This window comes from Somniosus microcephalus, chromosome 20 (assembly GCF_052327205.1).
Source record: "Somniosus microcephalus isolate GS21.2 chromosome 20, FLI_Smic_1.0, whole genome shotgun sequence".
Lineage (NCBI taxonomy): Eukaryota > Metazoa > Chordata > Chondrichthyes > Squaliformes > Somniosidae > Somniosus > Somniosus microcephalus.
In genome coordinates, this window is record NC_141006.1 from 61,129,728 (window position 1) to 61,155,184 (window position 25,457).

The window sequence follows — 25,457 nt, forward strand, 5'->3', positions numbered from 1 at the left end:
ACCTTTTACATTCACATCCAAATCATTAATGTAGACCACAAACAGCAAGGGACCCAGCACCGATCCCTGCGGTACCCCACTGGACACAGACTTCCAGTCACAAAAACAACCTTCAACCATCACCCTCTGCCTTCTGCCACTAAGCCATAGGGTACAGTTAGTCGGGTGGGGACTGAAACCGGTAGCTTCCCATTCATGTTTGAGTGAATCATGAACTTTGCTGCCCGTATCCTAACTCCCATGTCCCCGTTCACCCATCACCCCTGTGCTCACTGACCTACATTGGCTGCTGTCCGGCAACGCCTCGATTTTAAAATTCTCATCCTTGTTTTCAAATCCATACATGGCCACGCCTCTCCCATCTCTGTAACCTCCTCCAGCCCCAATACCCTCCCAGATTTCCGCGATCTTCCAATTCTGGCCTCTTGCGCACCCCCGATTTTCATCGCTCCACCATTGCCGGCTGTGCCTTCAGCTGCCTGGGCCCTAAGCTCTGGAATTCCCTGCCCAAACCTCTCCACCTCTCTAACTCTCCTCCTTTAAGACACTCCCTAAAACCTACATCTTTGACCAAGCTTTTGGTCACCTGTGCTAATGTCTCATGTGGCTCGGTGTCAAATTTTGTTTGGCAACGCTCCTGTGAAGCGCCTTGGGACGTTTTACTATGTTAAAGGCGCTACATAAATACAAGTTGTTGTTATTTAAGCTGAACAGAAAAAACAACTTTTTTTTTGCACTGTATGCACATTTAAAGAGTGACCCATGCTCGAGGCAACGCTTTTAATTGTGCTCACCCAGCTGATGATAGTTGGAGAGTCCAAAACCGTAGACATGTCCTTCCTTCGAAATTGCAAACGTGCAATATGCCCCGCAGAAAACGTCGCAGAACTTCACCTTTCCGCTCCCCTTGGCTTTGAGGCGGAGGCTCCTGGGAATCAGGAGTCGCTCTGAGCAAATTAAACAAAAATAAGCGGTCAATAAACAGTACAAAATATCCTCAATACCAACGGATGCCGCAGTGAATGGGCCGCGGCTCCCGATCAATTATTAGCGCAAGTTGAGAGAGCTGGGATTGCAACGTTATTTGATGTTACAGCTTTCTCGTCAGTTTACCGGGCAAGTGCGATCTGATGCAAGGGATATGGAGCAAAGGCGGGTAAATGGAGTCGAGGGGCAGTTCAGCCGCGATCTAACTGAACGGCGGAGCAAGCCCGAGGGCGTTGAATGGCCGGCTCCTGTTCCTAATGTTCGCGTGTTGTCAGAATTAGCGTCACAATTACCTAGACCCCGCCTTCCTCCCCGGTTTGTAAAGCATTCCGCAACTCTTCCCAGCTGTCCCTGTTCGCCACAGCCAGAGGTAAAAATGTCACCGTCGATAGACAGCAATGCCAAGTGGTCATTACCTAGAAATAAAGAAGAAAAAAAAAATTTGGGTGAACAATGTTCAAAATTAAAAGTCCATTAGCATTCAAGCTGCCGACTCAATTCACCTGTCACCCGAGAAGGACTGGAGCAGCAATGCCCGAGGAACACCAAGTCACACACCATACTGACCGGGAACTAACCCTGGAATTCCCCAACACCAGTGTGGCTGTATCAATAAGAGAAAAAAAGACAGACTTGCATTTCTATAGCACCTTTCACGACCTCAGGACGTCCCAAAGCATTTTAAAGCCAATGAAGTACTTTTGAAATGTAGCCATTGTTGTAATGTAGGAAACGTGCCAGCCAATTTGTGAACAGCAAGATCCCACAAACAGCAATGTGATAATGACCAGCTCATCTGTTTTTTTGTTTAAGCAATGTTGATTGAGGAATAAATATTGGCCAGGACACTAGGGTGAACTCCCGTGCTCTTCTTCGAAACAGTGCTGTGGGACCTTTTACGTCGACCTCTTTCGAAAAATAGCACCTCTGACAGTGCAGCACTCCCTCAGTAAGTTTTCTTCTTCTTAGGCAGTCCCTCGGAACCGAGGATGACTTGCTTCCACATTAAAAATGAGTCACAGGTGGGGCAGACGGTGGTTGAAGGGGCGGGGGGGTGGGGTGCTTGGGTTGACGTGCGCTCCTTGTGCTCCCTGCGCTTGGCTTCCGCTTGCTCCCGGCGAAGAGACTCGAGGTGTTCGGCGCCTTCCCGGATGCTTCTCCTCCACTTTGTGCGGTCTTGGGCCAGGGGTTCCCAGGTGTCGGTGGGGATGTTACACTTTTTCAAGGAGGCTTTGAGGGGGTCCTTGAAGCGTTTCCTCTGCCCACCTGGGGCTCTCTTGCCATGTCGGAGCTCCGAGTAGAGCGCTTGTTTTGGGAGTCTCGTATCGGGCATGCAGACGATGTGGCCCGTCCATCGGAGCTGATCAAGCATGGTCAAAGCTTCGATGCTGGGGATGTTGGCCTGAGCGAGAACACTGACGTTGGTGCGCCTATCCTGCCAATAGATTTGCAGGATCTTGCGGAGGCAGCGTTGGTGGCACCTCTCCAGTGCTCACCCAGAGAGTGGTGAACCTGTGGAACTTTCTACCACAGAGGGCGGTGGAGGCTAGTTCATTAAATATATTCAAGAAGGAGTTGGATATATTTCTTAAGGCTAAAGGGATCAAGGGATATGGGGAGAAAGCAGGGACAGGGTACTGAATTTGGATGATCAGCCATGATCACACGGTGGCATAGTGGTTAGCACTGTTGCCTCACAGCGCCAGAGACCCGGGTTCGAATCCGGCCTCGGGCGACTGTCTGTGTGGAGTTTGCACATTCTCCCTGTGTTTGCATGGGTTTTCTCCGGGTGCTCCGGTTTCCTCCCACAGTCCAAAGATGTGCGGGTTAGGTTGATTGGCTATGATAAATTGACCCTTAGTGTTAGGGGGATTAAATACGTGGGGTTACAGGGATAGGGTGGGATATGTGTTGGTGTAGGGGTTACGGGGATCGGGTGGGATATGTGTCGGTGCAGGCTCGATGGGCCGAAATGGCCTCTATCTGCACTGTGGGGTTTCTGTGATTCTGTGATGATCGCATTGAATGGCGGAGCAAGCTCGAGGGGCCGAATGGCCTACTCCTGCTCCTATCTTCTATGTTTCTATGCTTTGAGGTGCCTGCTGTACATGGTCCATGTCTCTGAAGCATACAGGAGGAAAAACAGCACCTCTGACAGTGCAGCACTCCCTCAGTACTGCAGTGGAAACGTCAGCCTAGATTTCTGTGCTCAAGTCTCTGAAGTGGGGCTTCAACCCACAACCTTCTGACTCCGAGCCACAGCTGACAATACAAGGGTTGCAGCAGCTGAAGGAGGAGGCCCATCAAAATTTTCAGGGACAACAAGCAGCGGGTAATGAATGCGCCATCATTGCCCACATCGCAATAATAATAAAAACATGCTCAAATCAAATAGGAATCAGCAAACGGCAAGATGTGCCAATTGAAAAAGAAGCACTTGCATATGTATAACACCATACCACATTGAAATTAAAGTGTTTCACTTGCAATTTCTCATCTGCCCCCTCCCCACACCTCAGGAAAGGTCTGCTCATTGTATCGGACACAGAAATTCCTTGCACGTCTGGATCAACCTATACTGTAAGCAACGTTGCCTTTAAGCTGCGTGGCTGTGCAGCGCTCTGCAGGTCCCACGCAGCCAGTGAGCCGGCTTTTAAATTGAAAAAAAATGCGCATGTGTGCAATTTTGCATGGCCCGCGCAGCCCCTTAAAGGGGCCACGCAGGCCAAAAAAAAATTAGAGGCACCATGGACTGTAAGTGAAACCTACTCACCTGAGGCGATTTTAACTATGGGAACATCAAGGGGGACCTGCTGCGGCAAAGTGCTGGTCTTCATGGGCTCCAGCAGTCCTATAACTCCATTGTTATCCTGTGGGATTCCAGATTTAAACACAAGTTAAGCACAGTCATCAAAATTATGCAACAGTTTTTGAAAACCTGCACAGTGCCCCGTGGGGAAAAAACAAAAAAAACCCTATAATTTTATGTAGAAATAAAAGCTGGTAGTGCTGGAAAACTAAAATTTTAAAAATGAGAGAAATACACGGTTTGATAGCGTCCGAACGAGACAGCCATGGCTCAGTGGGTAGCACCCTCGCCTCAGAGTCCCACTTCAGAGACTTGAGGGCAAAATCCAGGCTGACACTCCCAGTACTGAGGGAGTGCTACACTGTTAGAGGTGCCGTCTTTTGGATAAGACGTTAAACCGAGGCCCCGTCTGCCCTCTCGGGTGGACGTAAAAGCTCCCGTGGCATTATTTCGAAAAACAGCAAGGGAGTTCTCCCCAGTACTCTGGCCAATATTTATCCCTCAAACAACTGGCCATTTGTCTCATTGCAGTTTGTGGGAGCTTGCTCTGCGGAAATTTGCTGCCGCATTTCCTACATTGAAACAGTGACTACACTTCGAAAGTACTTTTGCTGTAAAGCGCTTTGGGACATCCGGAGGTCATGAAAGGTTCTATAGAAATCCAAGTCTTCCTTATTTTTCTTTAATAAACAACCACCTGGGTCTCTATGGGCAATACAGGTGTTACAATTGGCAGTACTTCCTCCATGGATAGTAAGGGACGAATCAGATAGGGTTCCCACCCCTGGCCACAATGGAGTGCTGCAACTGCCATGTGCGGATATCAGTGGAGGATAGGAGCGGGTATATAGGACAGCCCCTCGAGCCTGTTCCGCCATCCAATTAGACCATGGCTGATCTGTACCTTAATTCCATTTACCCACCTTAGCTCCATATCCCTCGATACCCTTACCTAACAGAAATCTATCAATCCAAGTCCTGAAAATTTCAGCTGACCCCCAGCATCCGCAGCCTTGTGGGGAGAGAGTTCCAAATTTCCAGTACCCTTTGTGTGAAAAAATGCTTCCTGATTTCCCTCCAGACAGAATTATGAAGTAGCTTGCTGTGATGACTCCATTATTCACTCCCTAGATTGACGTGAAGAATGGCCTCTGGTGCCTGGTACCAGAAAGGCAGCCAGTTCCTGTACCAAACAAGGATCGGCAGTGAGAAAATTAACTAGAGTCGTACAGCACAGGAGGAGACCATTCGACCCATCAGGCCTGTGCCGGCTCTTTGAAAGAGCTAATCAATTAGCTCCATTCCCTTGCACTGTCCCCCTGGCCCTACAAATCCCATAGGCCTGCAATTTTTTCTTTTCAAGTATTTATCCAATTCTCTTTTGAAAGTTACTATTGAATCGGCTTCCACCGCCCTTTCAGGCAGCGCATTCCAGATCACAACAACTCGCTGGACTTTGCGTCAATGATCTTAAATCGGTCATAGAATCACACAGCACAGGAGGCCGCCAGTTGGCCCATCATGCCGGCTCTTTAAAAGAGCTTTCCAATTAGTTCCACTCCATCACTTTTTCCCCTTAGCTCTGCAATTTTTTCCTTTTCAAGTATTCATCCAATTCCCTTTTGAAAGTTACTATTGAATCTGCTTCCACCGCCCTTCCAGATCATCGTAACTCGCTGCGCAAAAAAAACTCAACTCCCCTCTGGTTCTTATGCTAAATCTTAAATCGGTGTCCTCTGGTTACCAACCCTCCTGTCAATAGAACCAGTTTCTTCCTATTTACTCTTATCAAAACCCCCATATAATTTGGAACGCCTCTATTAAATCTCCCTTTAACCTTCTCGCAGCTTACCCTGAAGGAGCCCCAGATGTAGACTTGGCCGATGTCGGTCAGAGCCGCAGTGTGACTGTCACCGGCAGAAACTTGGACCACGTGTTCATTGAGCGTAATCAGAACTGGGACCATATCCGACCCATCCTGCGATGTATCGCGCCCAAGAGCGCCTTCATCATTGCAGCCGAACGTGTAAATCTGAGGGCACAAGAGAAAGTAAGTCAGGATTAACCACCAGCACTGGGTGCAAACAATCAGCGCAGCCTTGACGGATCATTCCTAACCGTTGAGAAGCAGCGGTGTTCTCCTCACAGTCCTGGTCAATATTTATCTCTCGACCAACATCACTAAAAACAGATTATCTGGTCATTTATCTCACTGCTGTTTGATGGGAGCTTGCTGTGTGCAAATTAGCTGCCGCGTTTCCACAAATTACTGCACTTCAGAAAGTACTTAATAGGCTGTAAAGCGCTTTGGGACGTCCAGAGGTCGTGAAAGGCACTATAGAAATGCAAGTCTTTCTTTCAGAGATGAAAACAGAAAATGGTGGAAACCCTCAGCAGGTCAGTCAGCATCTGTGGAGAGTTAATGATGTTCACACTTCATCCAGTTCTGGCGAAGGATTTACATCGGAAATGTTAGCTCCGCTCTTCCCTCATCGATTGGCCTCGAGCGTTTCCTGCTTTTAGAATTATAGAATGATACAGCACAGAAGGAAGCCATTCGGCCCATTGTGCAAGTGGCGGCTCTTGGGTAATGCTATCCAATTAGCCCCACTCCCCTGCTCCATCCCCATAGCCCACAGGAGCTGAAAGTAGTCTTTGTTCTAAAAGGGCTCGGACTGATGATACAAAACCAGAATATGATGGCAGAGCATTGGAAGAATTTGCTTATGGAAGTCGAGGTTGGTGGGCACGTACCAACATGGTACGTGAAACTATGCTGTCCAGATACGGCACCCCTTCTGTCACTGTCCAATGGCATATATGAAGAATGGTCACTGCAGCAATGCACCATAATTATTAGCAGAAAGGTAATGAATTAAAGGACCTGACCACATAATTAGAACACAGCAATTTGCCTTGCGGCCAGAGGGATTCCAAGGATCTGTTTGTCACTGGGGTCAGTGGGTGGTGACGGGGGAGAATACAAGTAATCTGTACATTCGGGGCACCAATTTCAAACTGCATTGCATGATCACTAATGCATTAAGTACTAATGGTCCTCACACAGGCTCACAGTGGGGCTCCTTTCACGGAACACCTGATAAGGACAATGAATGGAATCTCAATGACACCCTTACTTAGCACTCCCTGGCTGAAGCTTCTCACCTATTCACAGTCAATTGCAAATCCAACATCCAGTATTTTCCAACTTATTAAGTAGAGAGTCAAATGCTCCCATTTGCACTTGAGTGCGACTAATCAGCAGCTCATGTGAAATATAAAGCTATTACTCATTAACTACAGTAAACCATCAACACTGATTAAGAAAGAATTTGCACTTATCTAGCACCTTTCAGGTCCTTAGGATGTCCCAAAGCACTTCACGGCCAGTGAGTTACTTTTGAAGTGAAGTCGCTGTTGTTTTGTAGCCACCTAGATTTCAAGGGGTCTGCCAAATCAGCATCAAGAATAAAATCTTTTTAAAAATCATATTCTGGGAGCAGGGTGAACAAAAAAAGAGTGAGACTGACCACTACCAATGTTAGTGGTGTCCTGTTTATTACTAAGAGAATCAGACCTCGAAATAGGCTGTATATTTATTGTTGCCCACCTCCAAAAAAGAGAGCTCAGTGAGGTTGGGCCGATGTGAGATAGAGGATCAGCCATGATCATATTGAATGGCGGAACAGGCTCGAAGGGCCGAATGGCCTACTCCCGCTCATATGTTTCTATGTGCTGCCACCGCTGATGTTGGAGGAGAGGAGAGGAGATCCGATCCCGCCCCCTCTCCTCCCCCAGATCTGTTAGTGACAGTTGGCAGCGGGTTCTTTTCCCGGCAGGCCGCGCGGTGCACGCTCTCCTGCCTGCCATGTTTAAATCAGGTAAGCGGGGCAACAGGTCGGTGGGGTGTAATGTCCATTTTGTGGGGTAATGGGCCGAGAATTAACCCAAGAGTGGCGGCGAACGTTCGGCTGGCTTCACCTTTTGTTCTTTATGCGGCTGATCGCTGCTTGTCCGTGGCAGCTGTTTACAAAGCCGAGCGCGGCACGGGCGGCCGATCAACCTCCCCGCTGCCGGGAGCTCGCAGTCCTGTGTCCGAGTCCCAGGGGCATCACTCATGCAAGGTGCGGACGGCCATGAAAGTTGACCTTAAATAGAAAATACACCAAATTTTTTTTGCACTGGGAAGTGAGCCTGGAGCTTAGGTGCACATCGTTTATGGTGAGCCATCTGAGTTTCTGTTGTGGGATCTTGCTGCTGGTTTTTAACCACGACAGGAGACATTCTTAAAAAAATAGTTGTGTTGTGTTACAGGGAGTCCATGGATTTTCATAACACGGGAAGGGGGCCTCAGAAACAAATAGGTTGAGAACCCCTGGTCTAAAGTACGGTGTTCAGTTCTGGGCACGGCGCCTCAGGAATGATATGGTGGCCTTGGAAGGGACAGATTCACCAGGAAGATACCAGGACTTAAAGGATCAAATTATGAGGACAAGTTGCATAAACGTGGCTTATATTCTCTTGCATTTGGAAGGTCAAGGGGCAATCTAATTGAGGAATTTGAAATGATTAAAGGATTTGATAGGGTAGATACAGAGAAACTATTTCCTCTGGTGGAGGAATCCAGAACAAGGGGGCATAACCTTAAAGTTAGAACTAAATCATTTAGGAATGGAATCAGGAAGCACTTTTTCACACCAAGGGTAAGAACATAAGAAGCAGGAGCAGGAGTAGGCCATACGACCCCTCGGGCCTGCTCCGCCATTCAATAGGATCATGGCTGTTCCGAACCTAGACTCACGTCCACTTCCCTGCCCGCTCCCCGTAACCCCTAATTCCCTTATCAGCTACAAAACTGTCTATCTCCGTTTTAAATTTATTTAATGTTGCAGCTTCCACAGCTCTCTGAGGTAGCAAGTTCCATAGATTTACTACCCTCTGAGTGAAGAAGTTTCTCCTCATCTCAGTTTTGAAAGGGCAGCCCCTTATTCTAAGATTATGCCCCCTAGTTCTAGTCTCACCCATCAGTGGAAACATCCTCACCACATCCACCCGATCTAGCCCCCTCACAATCTTATATGTTTCGATAAGATCGCCTCTCATTCTTCTGAATTCCAATGAGTAGAGGCCCAACCTACTCAACCTTTCCTCATAAGTCAACCCCCTCATCTCCGGAATCAACCGAGTGAACCTTCTCTGAACTGCCTCGAGAGCAAGTATATCTTTTCTTAAATATGGAAACCAAAACTGCACGCAGTATTCCAGGTGTGGCCTCACCAGTACCCTGTATAACTGCAGCAAGACTTCCCTGCTTTTACACTCCATCCCCCTTGCAATAAAAGCCAAGTAGAAATCTGGAACTCTCTCCCCCAAAAGGTGGTGGATACTAGGCTAATTGAATTTTCAGACTGACACTCCAATGCAGTGCTGAGGGGGTGCTGCGCTGCCGGAGGTGCCGTCTTTCGGATGAGACGTTAAATCGAGGCCCCGTCTGCCCCCTCAGCTGGACGTAAAAGGTCACAGGGTACTATTTCAAAGAAGAGATGGGGGATTCTCCCAGTGTCCTGACCAACATTCATCCCTCAACCAATCACGGAAAAAAAAAGTATCTGGTCATTATCACAATGCTGTTTGTGGGAGCTTGCTGTGCGCAAACTGGCCGCCGCCTTTCCTATATTACACTTCAGAAAGTACTTCATTGGCCGTAAAGGGCTTTGGGATGAGAGGTCGTGAAAGGCACTATATAAATGCAAGTCATTCTTTCTATACTTACGTTGCCCGTCAGCCCGAGGCACACAGTGTGCATTCCCCCAGCCTCCACCTGCACGGCTTTCTCCGGCAGCAGTTTGACAAAGGCGGGTTTCTTCCTCTCCATCACATTTTCTCCAAGACCAAGTTGGCCAACGTCACCCTGGCCCAACGTCAGGACAATCCCAGGGACCGTCCCATGGGAGGAATGCGAGACTGCGGGGGGAGGAAAAACAAATTAGGTTTCTGTTATCATTAGAAAGCCCACACTCAACAAGCAGAACCACGTAGACAAGCCTTGTATTCCCTGGAGTATAGAAGATTAAGGGGTGATCTAACTGAGTTGTTGAAGATGATTAAAGGAGTTGATGGGGTAGAGAGAGAAACTATTTCCTCTGGTGAGGGAAGTCCAGACCAAGGGAGCATAACATTAAAATTAGAGCCAGGCCGTTCAGGGGTGATGTCAGGAAGCACTTCTTCACACAAAGGGTATTGGAAATCTGGAACACTCTCCCCCAAAAAGCTGTTGAGGCTGGGGGTCAATGAGATTGATAGATTTTTGTTAGGCAAGGGTGTTAAGGGTTACGGAACCAAGGCGGGTAAATGGAGTTATGAGACAGATCGGCGATGATCTAATTGAATGGTGTAACAGGCTCGAGGGGCTGAATGGCCTCCTCCTGTTCCTAGAACCACTTCTGCTCAAATAATCAGTAGATGGGAGTTTCTAATTAAATGGAGTTACTTTTTACACTGTGCCAGTATCGCCACATCCCCCCCACACGGTTCCCTCGCAGTCGGCAGCAGCTTCAAGGATCAACTCGAGGGGTTCACTGATGCCAGCAGCTGAGAAGACCCTTTTACTCAGGAGCCTGTGACACAAGCTCACTAAAGAAGCAGCTTTTTGCAAAACTTTACACACAACGTGTTGGAGCTCCATTAGACCACTGGGCAGGTGGGTTTGTTTTTGGAAAGGTGGCTTCATTTTTTTTTATTTTTTATAAATGGTCCTTTCAAAGATATACTCCAAATTTAATTCTAAAGTGCCCTTACCTTTTAAGTAATCTGCAAAATGCAGCCACATACAGGAAACTTTCGATTAGCTGGCCCCTAAATAACCGGAAATGGCGGTTAACCGGCAAAATTCAGAAGTAGGTTCAGGTAACTTTTATTACTTTTTGTACTCCATTTGTTGCTGTGCAAGGGTGTGGCTGCAGCTGTTGCTAAGCTACAGAGACGCTTACAACTTGTGCCGATTGTTCTGAAGCACAGGGTTTGTTGCTTTACACGGAGCGCTCAGCTCCGTATCTTTTACTATAGCGTTCGGTTATCCTGAATTTTCGATGAACCGGCACCACGTCGGTCCCGTCCGTGCCGGATAAAAGGAAGTTTCCTGTATTGAATTTCTAAACACCTCACGTGCAGCTGGCAGTGTATTGAATGCATGCGGTGGTGCATCAAGGAGATCCTAGGTTCACTGAAGTAACTGATCCCAGCTGGGAGTCAACATTGCCCCCAAGCTACTGAGGTGAAGGGGGGGGGGGGGGGGGTGGAAGAGAAGGAACAGCCCGGGATCCCAATGCTGATCATTATCAAGCGACACCTGATAGAAAGTACATGCTTGTGTAGACATCAGGTGAAAACGGGGTGTGAAGGCCCCCCCACAGTCGAACGGCCCATCAACACTCACTGCTGAGGCTCATCCGTGGAAAATATAGAAACATAGAAGATAGGAGCAGGAGTAGGCCATTCGGCCCCTCGAGCCTGTTCCACCATTTAATGAGATCATGGCTGATCATCCAAATTCAGTACCCTGTCCCTGCCTTCTCCCCATATCCCTTGATCCCTTTAGCCTTAAGAAATATAACCAACTCCTTCTTGAATATATTTAATGAATTGGCCTCTACTGCCTTCTGTGGTAGAGAATTCCACAGGTTCACCACTATGGGTGAAGAAATTCCTCCTCATCTCTGTCCTAAATGGCTTACCCCTTATCCTTAGACTGTGACCCCTGGTTCTGGACTCCCTGACCATCGGGAACATCCTTCCAGCATCTAGTCTGTCTAGTCCTGTTAGAATTTTATAAGTTTCGATGAGATCCCCTCTCATTCTTCTAAACTCCAGCGAGTACAAGCCCAATCGACCCAATCTCTCCTCATCCGTCGTTCCTGCCATCCCAGGTATCAGTCTGGTGAATCTTCGCTGAACTCCTTCCATGGCAAGAACATCCTTCCTCAGATAAGGCGATCAAAACTGCACACAATGCTCAAGATGTGGCCTCACCAAGGCCCTGTACAACTGCAGCAAGACATCCTTGTTCCTGTACTCAAACCCTCTCGCTATGAAGGCCAACATACCATTTGCCTTCTTAACTGCCTGCTGCACCTGCATGCTTACCTTCAGCGACTGGTGCACAAGGACACCCAGGTCTCGTTGCACTTCCCCTTCTCCCAATCTATTGCCGTTCAGATAATAATCTGCCTTCCTGTTTTTGATACCAAAGTGGATAACCTCGCATTTATCCACGTTATATTGCATCTGCCATGCTCCTGCCCAATCACCCAAACTGTCCAAAAAAATTACACTTGAGTGAGTTTCCAAAGGGTGGCTGGTATTTGTGCGGCCGTACCAGAGAATGAGTCAGCGCCAATGTTCCCTTTAAGCTGCGCAGTCGCACGGCTCGCTGGCTTTGCGATGAGAAAAAACACGCATGCGCAGTATTTTGAATGGGCCGTGCAGCCCCCCAAAAATTAACAGGATCATTGGTCAGCGCCGTCAGGAAAGGCAAATAAACCACACACACACACAAAAAGTGCCAGTGTGTCAGTTTATATCAACTAGTCTTCGGTGATCATTGCAGGACAGCAGAGTGAGTATGCGGGTATCGTAGCAGCTTCCTCATAACCTCATGAAGCAGCACAATGGAAAGTGAGCCTAGACAGAGTTGTTCAATCACAGCCAAGTTCCATTGCAGACTAAGCTTGTGGCATGAAAGTCACGCCCAAATAGTTCTCCTTCGTGATTCAGAACTCCTAAGTATGCAAAGAAAGGGCTTCTTCCAGCCCACACACGAGATTTAGGACCAAGCTGTATGGTCCTGGATAAGCAAGATCCGGTACGGGGCGGGGGATAGGGTAGCGTAGTGGTTATAAAAATAAAATCTGGGGAAAAAATCTGGTATCAGTAAAAGTTACCATGAAGCAGTGGGATTGTCACTGTGGTTCACTGATGTCCTCTGGGGAAGGGAAACCTGCCGTCCTTACCCAGTCTGGCCTGTATGTGACTCCAGTCCCACACCAACATGGTTGACTCTTATCTACCCTCTAAAGTGGCCCAGCAAGCAACTCAGTTGCATCAAACCGCTACCAACTGTTCAAGGAGAAAGCCCACCGCCAATTTCTCAGGGCAACTGGATGGGCAATTAAAGGATCGGCTTGATCAGCACCCCATCCACCACGTTAAACATTCACTCCCTCCACCACCGGCGCACCGTGGCTGCAGTGTGTCCCATCTACAAGATGCACTGCAGCAACTTGCCAAGGCTTCTTCGGCAGCACCGCCCAAACCCACGACCTCTACCACCTAGAATGACAAAGGGCCATGGGAACACCACCAACTCCAAGTCACACGCCATCCGGACTTGGAAATATACCGGCTGTTCCTTCATCGTCGCTGGGCCAAAATCGTGGAACTCCTTCCCTAACAGCACTGTGGGAGTAACTTCACCATAAACTGCAGCGGTTCAAGGCGGCGGCTCACCGCCACCTTCTCGAGGGCAATCAATGCCAGACTTGCCAGCGACGCCCACATCCCGAGAATTAATAAAAAGAAGTTGACGGGGCATTGCGTGCCCATGCTGCTGCCTGAAGGCTAGTCAGTGGTTTCTGGCCTCTTGTACATCACTCCTCGTGGACAAGTGTTGTCCTCACTCATCGGGCACTTTTATATCGAGGCCAGGGCTTCAGGGAGGGAGGGGCTCAAGCACAGACGCACAACCTCCGATCGCCACTGGCTTATACTTTACTGCACCTCTGGGCTGCTGGCTCCCGCCAACTGAAAGCAAATGTGCAATTTTCACATCTCTGCTCTCAGTGGCCCCGAAACGTTAGGCCCTGGACATCGCCACAAGGAACTCACCTTGCTTTGTTATTACATTCAGAGGTATTACATCCATGTGTCTGCTGATTATATGAACGTAAGTGTGTGGCTGTGGATTTAAGTGGGTGCGCCACTTTAAACAGTTATCTCCAGGCCCATTTAGTACATGGGCATCATTATATGGCAAGTTACAAAAAATCTGATCATCTCAACTTGTACCCCTACTACAAAAACTTGCATTTATATAGCGCCTTTCATGCAATAAAACATCCCAAGGCGCTTCACAGGGGCGATTATCAAACAAAACTTTGACACCGAGCCACACAAGGAGGTATTAGGGCAGGTGAGCAAAAGCTTGGTTCAAAGAGGTAGGTTTTAAGGAGCGTCTTAAAAGGAGGAGAGAGGCGGAGAGGTTTAGCGAGGTCCGAGGTAGCTGAAGGCACAGCCGCCAGTGGTGGAGCGATGAAAACGGGGGATGCACAAGAGGCTTGAATTGGAGGAACGTCGCGATCTCGGAGGCTTGTAGGGCTGGAGGTCACAGAGAGACGTTTCAACCCCAGCTGAAAATGCTCTCTCCAGATGCAACAGATGTCTGGAAGGATAAGAATCTTAGAACGATACTGCTGGGTGACTTTCGTGCACTTTAACGAGACAGAACAAAATGTCACATGCTCATCACCACAGAAGCTGGTCATGGCAGAGGTCAGGTTCCAAGCCCACCCCCCCCTCTCCTCGACTAATTGGCCACCCTTCATTTAAGAGTCTCGGGCTTTAGCAGGCTATTCAGCTGTGGAGGTCATCACCGCCAGGCTCAACACTGGCTCTGCCCAATGTCCACGTAAGCGCTCCTTAAACAGGATTCACGGAATAGCTACTGGGGCAGAAACGCTGGCTTAATTGTTCCCCCAACCCCTCCCTCCGCTAGCCCAGGGCGGGCCCAGACGGCGATTAGCTAACCGAACAAGCTGGGAATCAAACCTTATGGTCTAAATGTGACTGAACTGGGTGCCTTTACCCACGACGAGGCTAAGATTGTTTTGCTACTTACTCTTCTGCTGCAAGCAGACTTCAGTACAGGTGCAACGATTTCCCACCTCATGGCGCGCACACTTAAAACAAGGGGCAAGGACAAGCTGACACAGTCTCTCTAGCCCTTGGTACCAGCAGCGAAAATCAAGGGTTTTACTCCAGAGTGTACAACCCAAGTACATACAGGTAGGATGTGATTGCACTAGAGAGGGTACAGAGGAGATTTACGAGGATGTTGCCAGGACTGGAGAATTGTAGCTATGAGGAAAGATTGGATAGGCTAGGGTTGTTTTCTTTGGAACAGAGGAGGCTGAGGGGAGACTTAATTGATGTGTATAAAATTATGAGGGGCCCAGATAGAATGGATAGGAAGGACCTATTTCCCTTAGCAGAGGGGTCAATAACCAGGGGGCAGAGATTTAAAGTAATTGGTAGAGGGGAGTTGAGGAGAACTTTTTCCACCCAGAGGGTGGTGGGGGTCTGGAACTCACTGCCTGGAAGGGTGGTAGAGGCAGAAACTCTCATCACATTTAAAAAGTACTTGGATATGCACCTGAAGTGCCGTAATCTACAGGGCTACGGACCAAGAGCTGGAAAGTGGGATTAGGCTGGAGAGCTCTTTGTCGGCCGGCGCAGACACGATGGGCCAATTGGCCTCCTTCTGTGCCATAAATTTCTATGATTCTATGTACTCTGCCACACTGGCAAAGGCACAAGATTACTTTCCACTGGCATTCGGGACATAACCGAGAGAGACTGTATCATCAGGCAGCAGGACCGACACACAGGGAGGGAGGGAGGGGCAGCTGCGATGTCATAACTACAGCCAGAGAGAAAGGGACCAACCATCACACACTCATGATGCAGGAACACAATCACACAGTGTGATGCACAGAGAACGTCATGGTGCCAGGAAACATTTACCGAACAAAAGCAGCACACCTCATCAATAGCGCTTGCAGAGGTCAGAAAGGAGGACAGTGACTTTGGAGCAGTTTAAACAGTCACCTCCTGATGCCTTCACTTGTTCCGCCCATTTAACACAGAAGCCCCGTGGAGTTTACAGATCGTCAGCTTTTTTGGTCCGTTTCTTGGCTGAAACCGACTCCAGACACCCAGAGCCGTCCAAGCAACTGATCACAACGGATTGACCATTCCAATGCAATTTGTTGCAGATTTACAAAACAATTCATTAATTGTTGGTTAATCAGGGGAATATACAGGGGAATGAAGGCAGCAGGACAGGTAGGTAAGGTGGTTAAAAAGGCATTTGGGATACTTATATTCTATGCCTCGGCTAATGAAGGCAAGAGCAGGGAGGTTATGATGGAGCTGTACAAAATGCTAGTTAGGCCACAGCTGGAATACTGTGTGCAGTTCTGGTCGCCACACTATAGGAAGGATGTGATTGCATTGGAGAGGCTGCAGAGGAGCTTCACCAGGATGTTACCTGGGCTGGAGCGATTCAGCTATGTTCAGGGGTTGTTTTCCTTAGAGCAGAGAAGGCTGAGGGGTGACCTGATTGAGGTGTACAAAATTATGAGGGGCACAGATAGGGTAGATAGAAAGGAACTTTTCCCCTTAGTAGGGGGGTCAATAACCAGGGGGCATAGTTTCAAGGTAAGGGGCAGGAGGTTTAGAGGAAAAACTTTTTCACCCGGAGGGTGGTTGGAATCTGGAACTCACTGCCTGAAAGGGTGGTAGAGGCAGGAACCCTCAAATCATTCAAGAAGCATTTATACGAGCACCTGAAACGCCATAGCATACAAGGCTACAGTCCAAGTGCTGGAAAATGGGATTAGGATAGATAGGGCTTGATGGCCGGTGCGGACATGATGGGCCGAAGGGCCTCTTTCTGTGCTGTATAACTATGAACTGAACAGTTTACCCTGATGTTCACTTTCTATGAACGCAAGTTGGACAGCAACTGTATCAGAACCCACCGGTGCCAAATTGCCCCACGTCTAACGGTTTGATCACCCGTACAGATGGAAACAGGCTCTTCCACTTGATCGCTGGGGTGAGTGGTGTTTGAAATTAAAGAGTTAAAGGGAACAGTGCATCGACGTTTGTATGTTATTCGTAGTACAATAAATAGTTAAAAGCATACTGAGTTGACTTACCCAAGTCCAGGGAGCTCAGGTGCACGTTGGCAAGAGCCAAGCCTTAGCGAGCGTCAAGAATGTACATGGGTACTGCTGGAGTTCTACCAGCTAAAAGTGCCCAGCCGACCAGCACAGAGCATTTTCCACATTACCTGCCCAGCTAGGAGCGCACAGTCTGTTAGGGCATTGGCTTGCAGAGTTCTCTCGGGATGAGTGGGAACAATCCCAGTCTCCAGAGACAGGTCTTAACCACCCACCAATCCTAGTGCGTCAGGCTTGTTACCAAATCTTCAGTAGTACCCGCTGGCATCGCAGGTCTGCCTGGTTCTGGCATCACATTACTGAATCTATCCATCAGAGAGGGTGGGATGACTTGACTCTGCACTTCCAACACCAGCCGTGCATCAACTTGGAGCAACCCAAAGAAAGCCTTACTTAACCCCTCCCCCTCCAGCATGGGGTTGAGCTCGCACTAAGCAAGTACTAGCGGTGACAGTGTGAGCAGCACAGCATACCATTGGAGAGTTACCAATAAGTATGCATCTGCTAATCAAACGTAAAGCATTGTATCTCAGTGAAAGTAACAGAAAATAGGAATATTTTACCAAAAGTTTAAAATGCACCCAAAACAGTTAACAAATGAACAAAAGCATTTTTAATATCTTTAGCCAAGCCAATCGAGGAATCCAGGCATGTTGCAAATTAACTCGTAATTCATAAAGTGAAGGAACATACTCACTCTTTATCTTTTTACTTTCTTCTTCTTGTTTTTTCTCAACATGCTCTTTTGATCTTTTCACTGGCTTTTTTCCTGGCATTGTATTCGGAAGCTCCTGTCAAGCAACAATAGACAGTTTAAGCGGCTGTGTATAGTGCGAAATACATATGCATGCCTGATGGCACTCGAGATTGAGCTGCACCACATTTTTGTGATGGAGTGTTCCTGATGATCTTCAGTTTAAAACTGATGTGTAATAAACACCCGCCCCTCTTGAAAGTTCCCTTTTTTTAAATAAGTCTATCTTTCTAAAGAAAACTGCTTCCCCTAATTGTGACTGTTCCATTGGTGTAGCATTTTAATAAGTGACTGATTAATCCTTTAAGACAGTCAGAATCAAAGGTGAGTGCATGGACACAGAAATGTTTTATGACATTTACTGCTTTATGACCTTTATAAGACATTGGCTGCAATTCAGATACAGCTGCTGGCTATATCTGAAAACATACATCGAATCATATAGCACAGAAGGAAACCAGTCAGACCCTCCTGTCTGTGCTGGAAAGCAGTCCCACTCCCCTGCTCTTTCCCAATAGATCTGCAATTTTTTTCCTTTTCAAGTATTTATCCAATTCCCTTTTGAAAGTTTCTATTGAATCTGCTTCCATCACCCTTTCAGGTAGTGCATTCCAGATCATCATAACTCACTGGGTAAAAAGATGTTTCCGCATGTTGCCTCTGGTTCCTTCTTTTACCAATTATCTTAAATCTGTGACCTCTGGTTGCCGATGCTGCTGCCAGTGGAAACAGTTTACTCAATTTTAACCTTGTTTTTTATTTACTCAATGTTAAATCTCTTATTAAATCCCATAACCTTCTCTGCTCTAAGCCCAGCTCCAACCCCAGCTTCTCCAGTCTCTCCACGTAACTGAAGTCCCCCATCCCTGGTACCATTCCAGTAAATCTGCTCTGCACCCTCTCCAATGCCTGGACATCCTTCCTAAAGTGCGGTGCCCGGAATTGGACACAATACTCCAGCTGAGGCCTAGCCACAACTCGATGTGTTAAAAAAAATACTTCTCATCTCCCCCCGCCCCTGGTTCGTTTGCTACAGCATCAAACATTTATAAAAATATACTTCCGATGTCCCAGCTCCTGATCATTCTCAGTAACGCCCACTGTGCAGTTGGCCCTGAACACCGCACCCCACCAAAGAGGAAACACTATTATCCAAACCATTGCCCGCTGAGGGGAAAAATATCGTTGGGCCTAAAATGTTATGCTCCAGTCTCTTTGCAACTCTCGACATCCATTGAACAACAAACCAGCCACGATGACCCCAAAATAATAGAGAAAAACCTCCTCGGAAGTATGGAGGCAGCGAGTTACTAAATAAAATACACCAAATACTGCAACAAGGTCACAGAGAGACACAAGGGGCGGTTTTTTGACCAGCACGGGCCTAGGCAAGGAGCAGCAGCTAGCAGCCCAGTAACCGTGCAGCAAGAGCGGGTTCGCTGGCAGGTGGGGGGGGGGAAGCCTGGCTCGGAATCACCGGAGGCCCCGCGCTTTTAAAATTCCCGCCTTCTTTTTAAAAGATTTTTTTTTTTAACTTTATTTTACAAGCAGGCAAACAAAATGCAAACTGCAGAAGCGCCCGGGCCTTTAACGCACCGGGGATTGGAAGAGAGACAAGTGCACGTGGAATTTAACACATTGGCTTTGGAAAAAAATAAGGGAAGTGCAGCCCAGGAGGGAGAGAGCGGATTGAAGCCGCTTGCAAGAAGCGAGGGGCCGCAATCCGCCCCGCCGCACACACTGACACTCGGGAACTGTTACTTTGTTGCACGCGGCTGGACTGTGCGGTCCGCACTCCCAACCTTCGAAAAGAGAACGCGCGCGCGCACTGTTCCGAACACTCGGAGCCGCCGCGGTCGGAGCTGGAACGTTGGGGGTGACACGGCGTTCGGAACTGGAACGTTGGGGGGGACACGGCGTTCGGAACTGGAACGTTGGGGGGACACGGCGTTCGGGACTGGAACGTTGAGAGCCGCCGCGTTCGGAACTGGAACGTTGGGACACGCCGCGTTCGGAGCTGGAACGTTGGGGGACACGGCGTTCGGAGCTGGAACGTTGGGAGACACGGCGTTCGGAGCTGGAATGTTGGGACAAGCCGCGGCGTTCGGAGCTGGAAGGTTGGGACACGCCGCGTTCGGCCCTCTTTTTTTTTTAAACAATTTACACTGCTTTGTTATTATATTAAACATATATTTACCATTTCCTCTCGCTGGCCGGCCTGCCTGCTGCCTCCCTGCTTCTCGCACGGACACACTTTCTTCCCCTTCCAAACCCGGCCGACCGGCGCATGCGCACTGGCGATCAGCCGGCGCGCTGTTTGAAATTGCTGCGGAAAGGGCCGGGAGAAATGGATCAGAGGAACATGTGGGTCTGCAATCCAGCGGGCCGCATTACTGCTGCCATCTGCTCACCGCACTGCCCGAGACATTTATTAAACGGCAGAATGGTTAGCCTCGGTATGCATTTAGACTTCATTAAATTTTAAATAGCATTTGCCCCACCTACATTTTTTTTAAGGCTGGTGCAGTGTTGCACAATTCTCCTCGATGATCATAGAAGGAGACCATTCGGCCCGTTATGCCTGTGCTTGAAAGAGCTGTCCCATTTCCAAGCTACAATCTTCCACACACCAACATTAGAAAACTGTTCCAGTGGCAAATACAATCATTATGATGTTGACAAGATTTGATTCTCAGGCTGTCCTGAGTGAACTGAACTCAGCAGCAGTTCTGACCTCATAATCATAATAATAATCAACTTTATTGTCATTGTTAGTGCACAAGTGCAGTACAACGAAATGTAGGCTTGCGGCTCCCGAGAGTGTACATTTAGATTAAGACATTTAAACATTCAACATTCATTTGGCTTGTAATACATTAACATAAACATAACCATAATAAAGTGCATTGGCAGATGTGCAGGCTTTAGCGTTTATTTGTGGAGTTCAGTAGGATGACAGCCCTGGGAAAGAAGCTGTTCCTAAATCTGGTCGTTCGGGTGCGAATGCATCTGTAGCGTCTCCCAGATGGCAGGAGGGCGAACAGACTGTGGCTGGGGTGGGTAGGGTCTTTGATGATGGTCCGTGACCTCTGTAAACAGCATTTCTGGTATATGTGCTCTATGGTCGGTAGCCGGGTGCCGGTAATGCGTTGGGAAGTTTTGACTACCCGCTGCAGGGCTTTCCGGTCATAGTAGCTACAGCTGCCATACCATACTGTGATACAGTTCGTCAGGATGCTCTCTATTGTGCAGCGGTAAAAGTTAGAGAGGATCAGGGGTGACAGGTTACATCCCTTCAGCCTCCTTAGGAAATATAGGCGCTGCTGGGCCTTCTTCACCAGAGAGGAGGTATTGAGGGACCAGGAGAGGTCTTCCGTGATGTGGACTCCGAGGAACTTAAAGCTGTCCACCCTTTCCACCACAGCCCCATGGATGTGGATGGGGGTGTGACTTCCGCTTTTAGACTTCCTGAAGTCCACAATGATTTCTTTGGTTTTCTTGATGTTAAGGGCCAGGTTGTTATCGGTGCACCACTTCATGAGATGCTGGACCTCCTCCCTGTAGGCTGACTCATCGTTGGTGATCTGGCCTACTACCGTGGTATCATCCGCAAACTTGATGATGGTGTTGGAACCATGAACAGCCACACAGTCATGGGTGAAGAGGGAGTAGAGGAGGGGGCTCAGCACACATCCTTGTGGGGCCCCCGTGTTCAGGGTCAGGGGGGGGGGGGGGAGGTGTGGTTACCTAATTTGACAGACTGGGGTCTGTTTGTTAGGAAGTCCAGGGTCCAGTTGCAGAGGGAAGTGTTCAGGCCAAGAGTGTGGAGTTTGGTGGCCAGCTTGTTGGGGACGATAGTGTTGAATGCTGAGCTGTAGTCTGAACAGCATTCTGATGTAGGTCTCTTTACCATCTAAGTGATTCAGTGCCGAGTGTAGAGCAGTTGTGATTGCATCCTCCGTTGATCTGTTTGCACGATAGGCAAATTGGTGTTGGTCAAGAGAGGCGGGAACACTGGCTTTGATGTGAGCCAGGACCAGTCTCTCGAAACATTTCATTATGATGGGTGTGAGTGCGACAGGTCGATAGTCGTTCAGGCACGTCACAGCCGTTTGCTTTGGCACAGGAATAATGGTAGCGGTCTTGAAGCATGTGGGGACTACTGCCTGGGACAATGACAGATTGAAGATGGCGGTGAAGACATCAGCCAGCTGATCAGCACATTCCTTGAGTACCCGTCCAGGGATGCTATCAGGTCCAGCAGCCTTTCGTGTGTTCACTCCGCGTAGAACACCCCTTACGTCGGAGGTCGACAGAGTGAGCACCTGGTCTTCCGGGGGTGGCAAGGCTTTGGTAGCCAGCTCCCTGTTGTCCCTGTCAAAGCGAGCGTAGAAGTTGTTAAGCTCCTCCGGAAGGGAGGCATCGCTAACCGGGGGGCTGGTGTTTTTACTCTTGTAGTCAGTGATCGACTGGATGCCTTGCCACATGCGCCAGGGGTCCGAGTTGTTGTGGAAATGATCCTCTACCCGCAGTGTCTGTTTCCTTTTGGCAGTCCTGATACCCTTTTTTAGGTTGGTCCTAGCTGCACTGTAAGCCGCTGCGTTGCCAGATTTAAATGCTGCGTCGCGTGCATTCAACAGCGAGCGGACCTCTCCGTTCATCCAGGGTTTCTGGTTGGGGTATGTCCTGATATTTTTATGGGTCGTGACGACCTCGACGCAGCTGTTAATGTAGAATAGCACTGTGGATGCGTATTCCTCGATGTCATTATGGGCAAACATGCCCCAATCAGTGCGTTCGAAGCAATCCTGAAGCTCCGAGACTGCCCCCTCTGGCCATACTTTCACTGATCTCACTGATGTTCTCACTCTTTTGATGAGCGGTTTGTATGCCGGGGCTAGAAACAGGGAGAGGTGGTCAGACTTCCCAAGGTGGGGGCAGGGAATGGCCTTATAAGCATCTACAATGCTCGTGTAGACTTGATCCAGTGTGTTCTCCCCTCTTGTGGGGCAGGAAACATTCTGGTGGAATTTCGGTAGTACAGATTTTAGGTTTATGTGATTGAAGTCCCCCGCGACGATAAAAGCTCCGTCTGGGTGTGCAGTTTGTTGTTCGCTGATGGCCCTGTAGAGGTGCTTCAGTGCTAGTTTGGCATTAACGTGTGGTGGGATGTAGACCGCAGTGATGATAACAGCCGTGAATTCCCCTCCCATCTTCTGTAAACTTGAACTCATCTGCTGCCCGCATCCTATCTCGCACCAAGTCCCGTTCACTCATTACCCCCTGTGCTCGCTGACCTACACTGGCTCCTGGTCCACCAACGCCTCAATTTTAAAATTCTCATCCTTGGGCTCAAATCCCTCTATGGCCCCGCCCCCTCCCTATCTCTAACTTCTTCCAGTCCTACAACCCCCCCACCCCCACCCCGAGAACTCTGCGTTCCTCCAACTTTGGTCTCTTGTGCATCCATCACTTCCTTCGCCCCACCATTGACGCCTGTGCCTTAAGCCGTCTAGGCCCTAAACTGTGGAATTTCCGCCCCGCACATCTCCGCCTCTCTGTCCTTTAAGACACTCCTTAAAACCTACCTCTTTGATCAAGTGCTTGGTCACCTGTGCTAATGTCTTCTTCTCTGGCTCAGTGTCAAACTTGTCTGATGACGCTCCTGTGAAGCACCTTGGCACGTTTTACTGCGTTAAAGGCGCTATATAAATGCAAGTTGTTGCTGTTGTGTTACAACTAGCTGCAGCAAGCATGTCTAGGGCGGGAGAAAAAAATAGGCAGGGTTTCTGCACCTGATTCCTGTCCAGTCACCCCTGATGGAAATTCTGCATTTGTGGTCATTGGGCGAGAACAGAATCGGGCTTGTCTGTGAACCCCAGCATCAAAGAGCCGGGCAACACTCATTATCTATGTTCACATTTGAAGAATGTCCACTGGACCACCAAGTGCTGGAGGGCACTGCTTCTCAGTGAGAGTCAGAACTTTTCAGGAGCGAGAAAGCCGATGGCAGAGTAGTGAACTTGAAGAGGCAGTAGTAGCCCAGAGTCAAATCAGCAAATGAACCACAGGAGAGCTGACTTCAGTGGCCAATAAATTAATTTAAAAAAAAATATAACACCACTTTTCAATACCATAAAGGCAACTGTGAAAACTGCACAAATGAATGAGTAGCAGGATAAGCAGTGAGTGCCTTGCCATTTGAACAGAGGAGAAACAACAGCTGCAATCACAGCCACGGATCAGTACATGTTTGGTACTCATTTTAAAAATTGGCCGTTGTGATTTTTTTTTAGTCCGTTTGCCAGCTGTTCTCCAAGTGACTTCTTCACAAACTTGGAGACGGGATATGGTAACCTAATAGTTATTATACTGGACTAATAACCTAGAGATCATAAATTTATAATCCCACCATGGCAAGTTGTGTAACTACATTCAATAATTTGTGGGCTACTGTGTGTGTAAGAAAAATGTCCGGGATTGTTGTAAGAATTCAACTGGGTCACTAGTGTGGACTGGGTACTTGTATTTATATCGTGCCTTTAACATAGTAAAACGTCCCATGGTGCTTCACAGGAGCGCTATCAAACAAAATTTGTCATCGAGCCACATGAGATACTAGGACAGGAACGAGGTAGGTTTTAAGGGACGTCTTAAAGGAGGAGAGAGAGGCGGAGAGGTTTAGGGAGGGAATTCCAGAGTTTAGGGTCCAGGCAGCTGAAGACACGGCCGCCAATGGTGGAGTGATTAAAATCGGGGATGCGCAAGAGACCAGAATTAGAGGAGCGCGGAGATATCAGATGGGCAATAAATGCTGCTTTACCAGTGTTGCTCACAAGAACAAATTCTCTTTCACAAATAATGCAGTGACTATTGACACCACTGTGTCAACCAATGAGCTGGAGGCTTGTATTCCCTGGAATACAGAAGGTTAAGGGGTGATTTGATTTGAGATTTTTAGAATTTTGGAAAGAATTGAGAGGGTAGACAGAGAGAAACATTTTCTGCTGGTGACGGGGGTCCAGGACAAGTGGACATAACCTTAAAATCAGATCAGGCCATTCAGGAGAGAAATTAGGAAACGCTCCTTCATGCAGAAAGACTTGCATTTATATAGCGCCTTTCTCAGGACAAGTGTAGTCACTGTTGTAATGTCGGAATCGTGGCAGCCAATTTACACAGCAAGTTCCCACAAACAGCAATGTGATAATGACCAGATAACGGCCCCGAATTTGCGGTCGGAGGCTTCCCGCGGGGAAATGCCTCCGATCCGCAAATCGAATGCCCGCCTACCTGGTGGTCCGGGAGATGTGGAGACTCGCAATCCTGGGCCTCTCCGGGTACCCGCAGGAAGAGGCCCACGTATCTCGGGGTGCATGCGGTTCGCAAGCGCCCCAGGATCACGTGGGCCGGCCCAACGAATGACAGAAGGGAATCCCCATTCATGCTTATGGGGATTCCGTATGTACAGAATCCTCATAAGTACGAATGGGAATACCCTAAGAAATACATCTAGACTTCAAATAAATAAATAAAAATCATCACATTTAAAATTAATTAAAATGGCATTTAACTAAATATTTAAAACAAAAATTTAATTTTTTTGAAAAATAAATTTACATGTTTTAAAGGGCCTAAAAATAAACACCTTATTTCACAGGTTTTTAAATGTATAAATTGCTAAAATTTTATTTTCCTGATTTTTTTAAACACTTACACTGCTAAAAGCAGGCCTTAGTGTAAGAATTTCACGGGCATTTGCTGGGCAGATAGATCAACTGTCCGTCTTCGGATGCCCTTTTCCCAGCGGTGCGGATGATCTGTCAAGAAAATTTTTGCCCGATCCTAAGTTGTGTTTTAGCGTATGCCTAAACCCGGAACTTGTGCG

The 25,457-nt window shown here is 48.2% G+C and overlaps 1 protein-coding gene across 4 annotated transcripts in view; it reads right to left on the reverse strand.

Moving 5' to 3' along the window:
• Positions 1-19,892, reverse strand: part of rcc1 (regulator of chromosome condensation 1) — a 35,605-nt gene extending 15,713 nt beyond the window's left edge. The window contains exons 1-7 of one of the 4 annotated variants that reach the window (XM_085962808.1): positions 19,767-19,892; positions 17,513-17,606; positions 9,570-9,760; positions 5,649-5,828; positions 3,761-3,857; positions 1,281-1,403; positions 795-947 (exon numbers count right to left, since the gene is read on the reverse strand). In XM_085962808.1, the coding sequence (XP_085818934.1) occupies positions 795-947; positions 1,281-1,403; positions 3,761-3,857; positions 5,649-5,828; positions 9,570-9,760; positions 17,513-17,606; positions 19,767-19,769 (841 nt within the window). In that variant the 5' untranslated portion in view covers positions 19,770-19,892. Of the gene's footprint in view, positions 1-794; positions 948-1,280; positions 1,404-3,760; positions 3,858-5,648; positions 5,829-9,569; positions 9,761-17,512; positions 17,607-19,165; positions 19,250-19,330; positions 19,648-19,766 lie in introns of those variants that run through there. The other 3 variants (XM_085962811.1, XM_085962810.1, XM_085962809.1) reach the window with 3 other exon arrangements.
• Between the last annotated feature and the right edge of the window lie 5,565 nt (positions 19,893-25,457).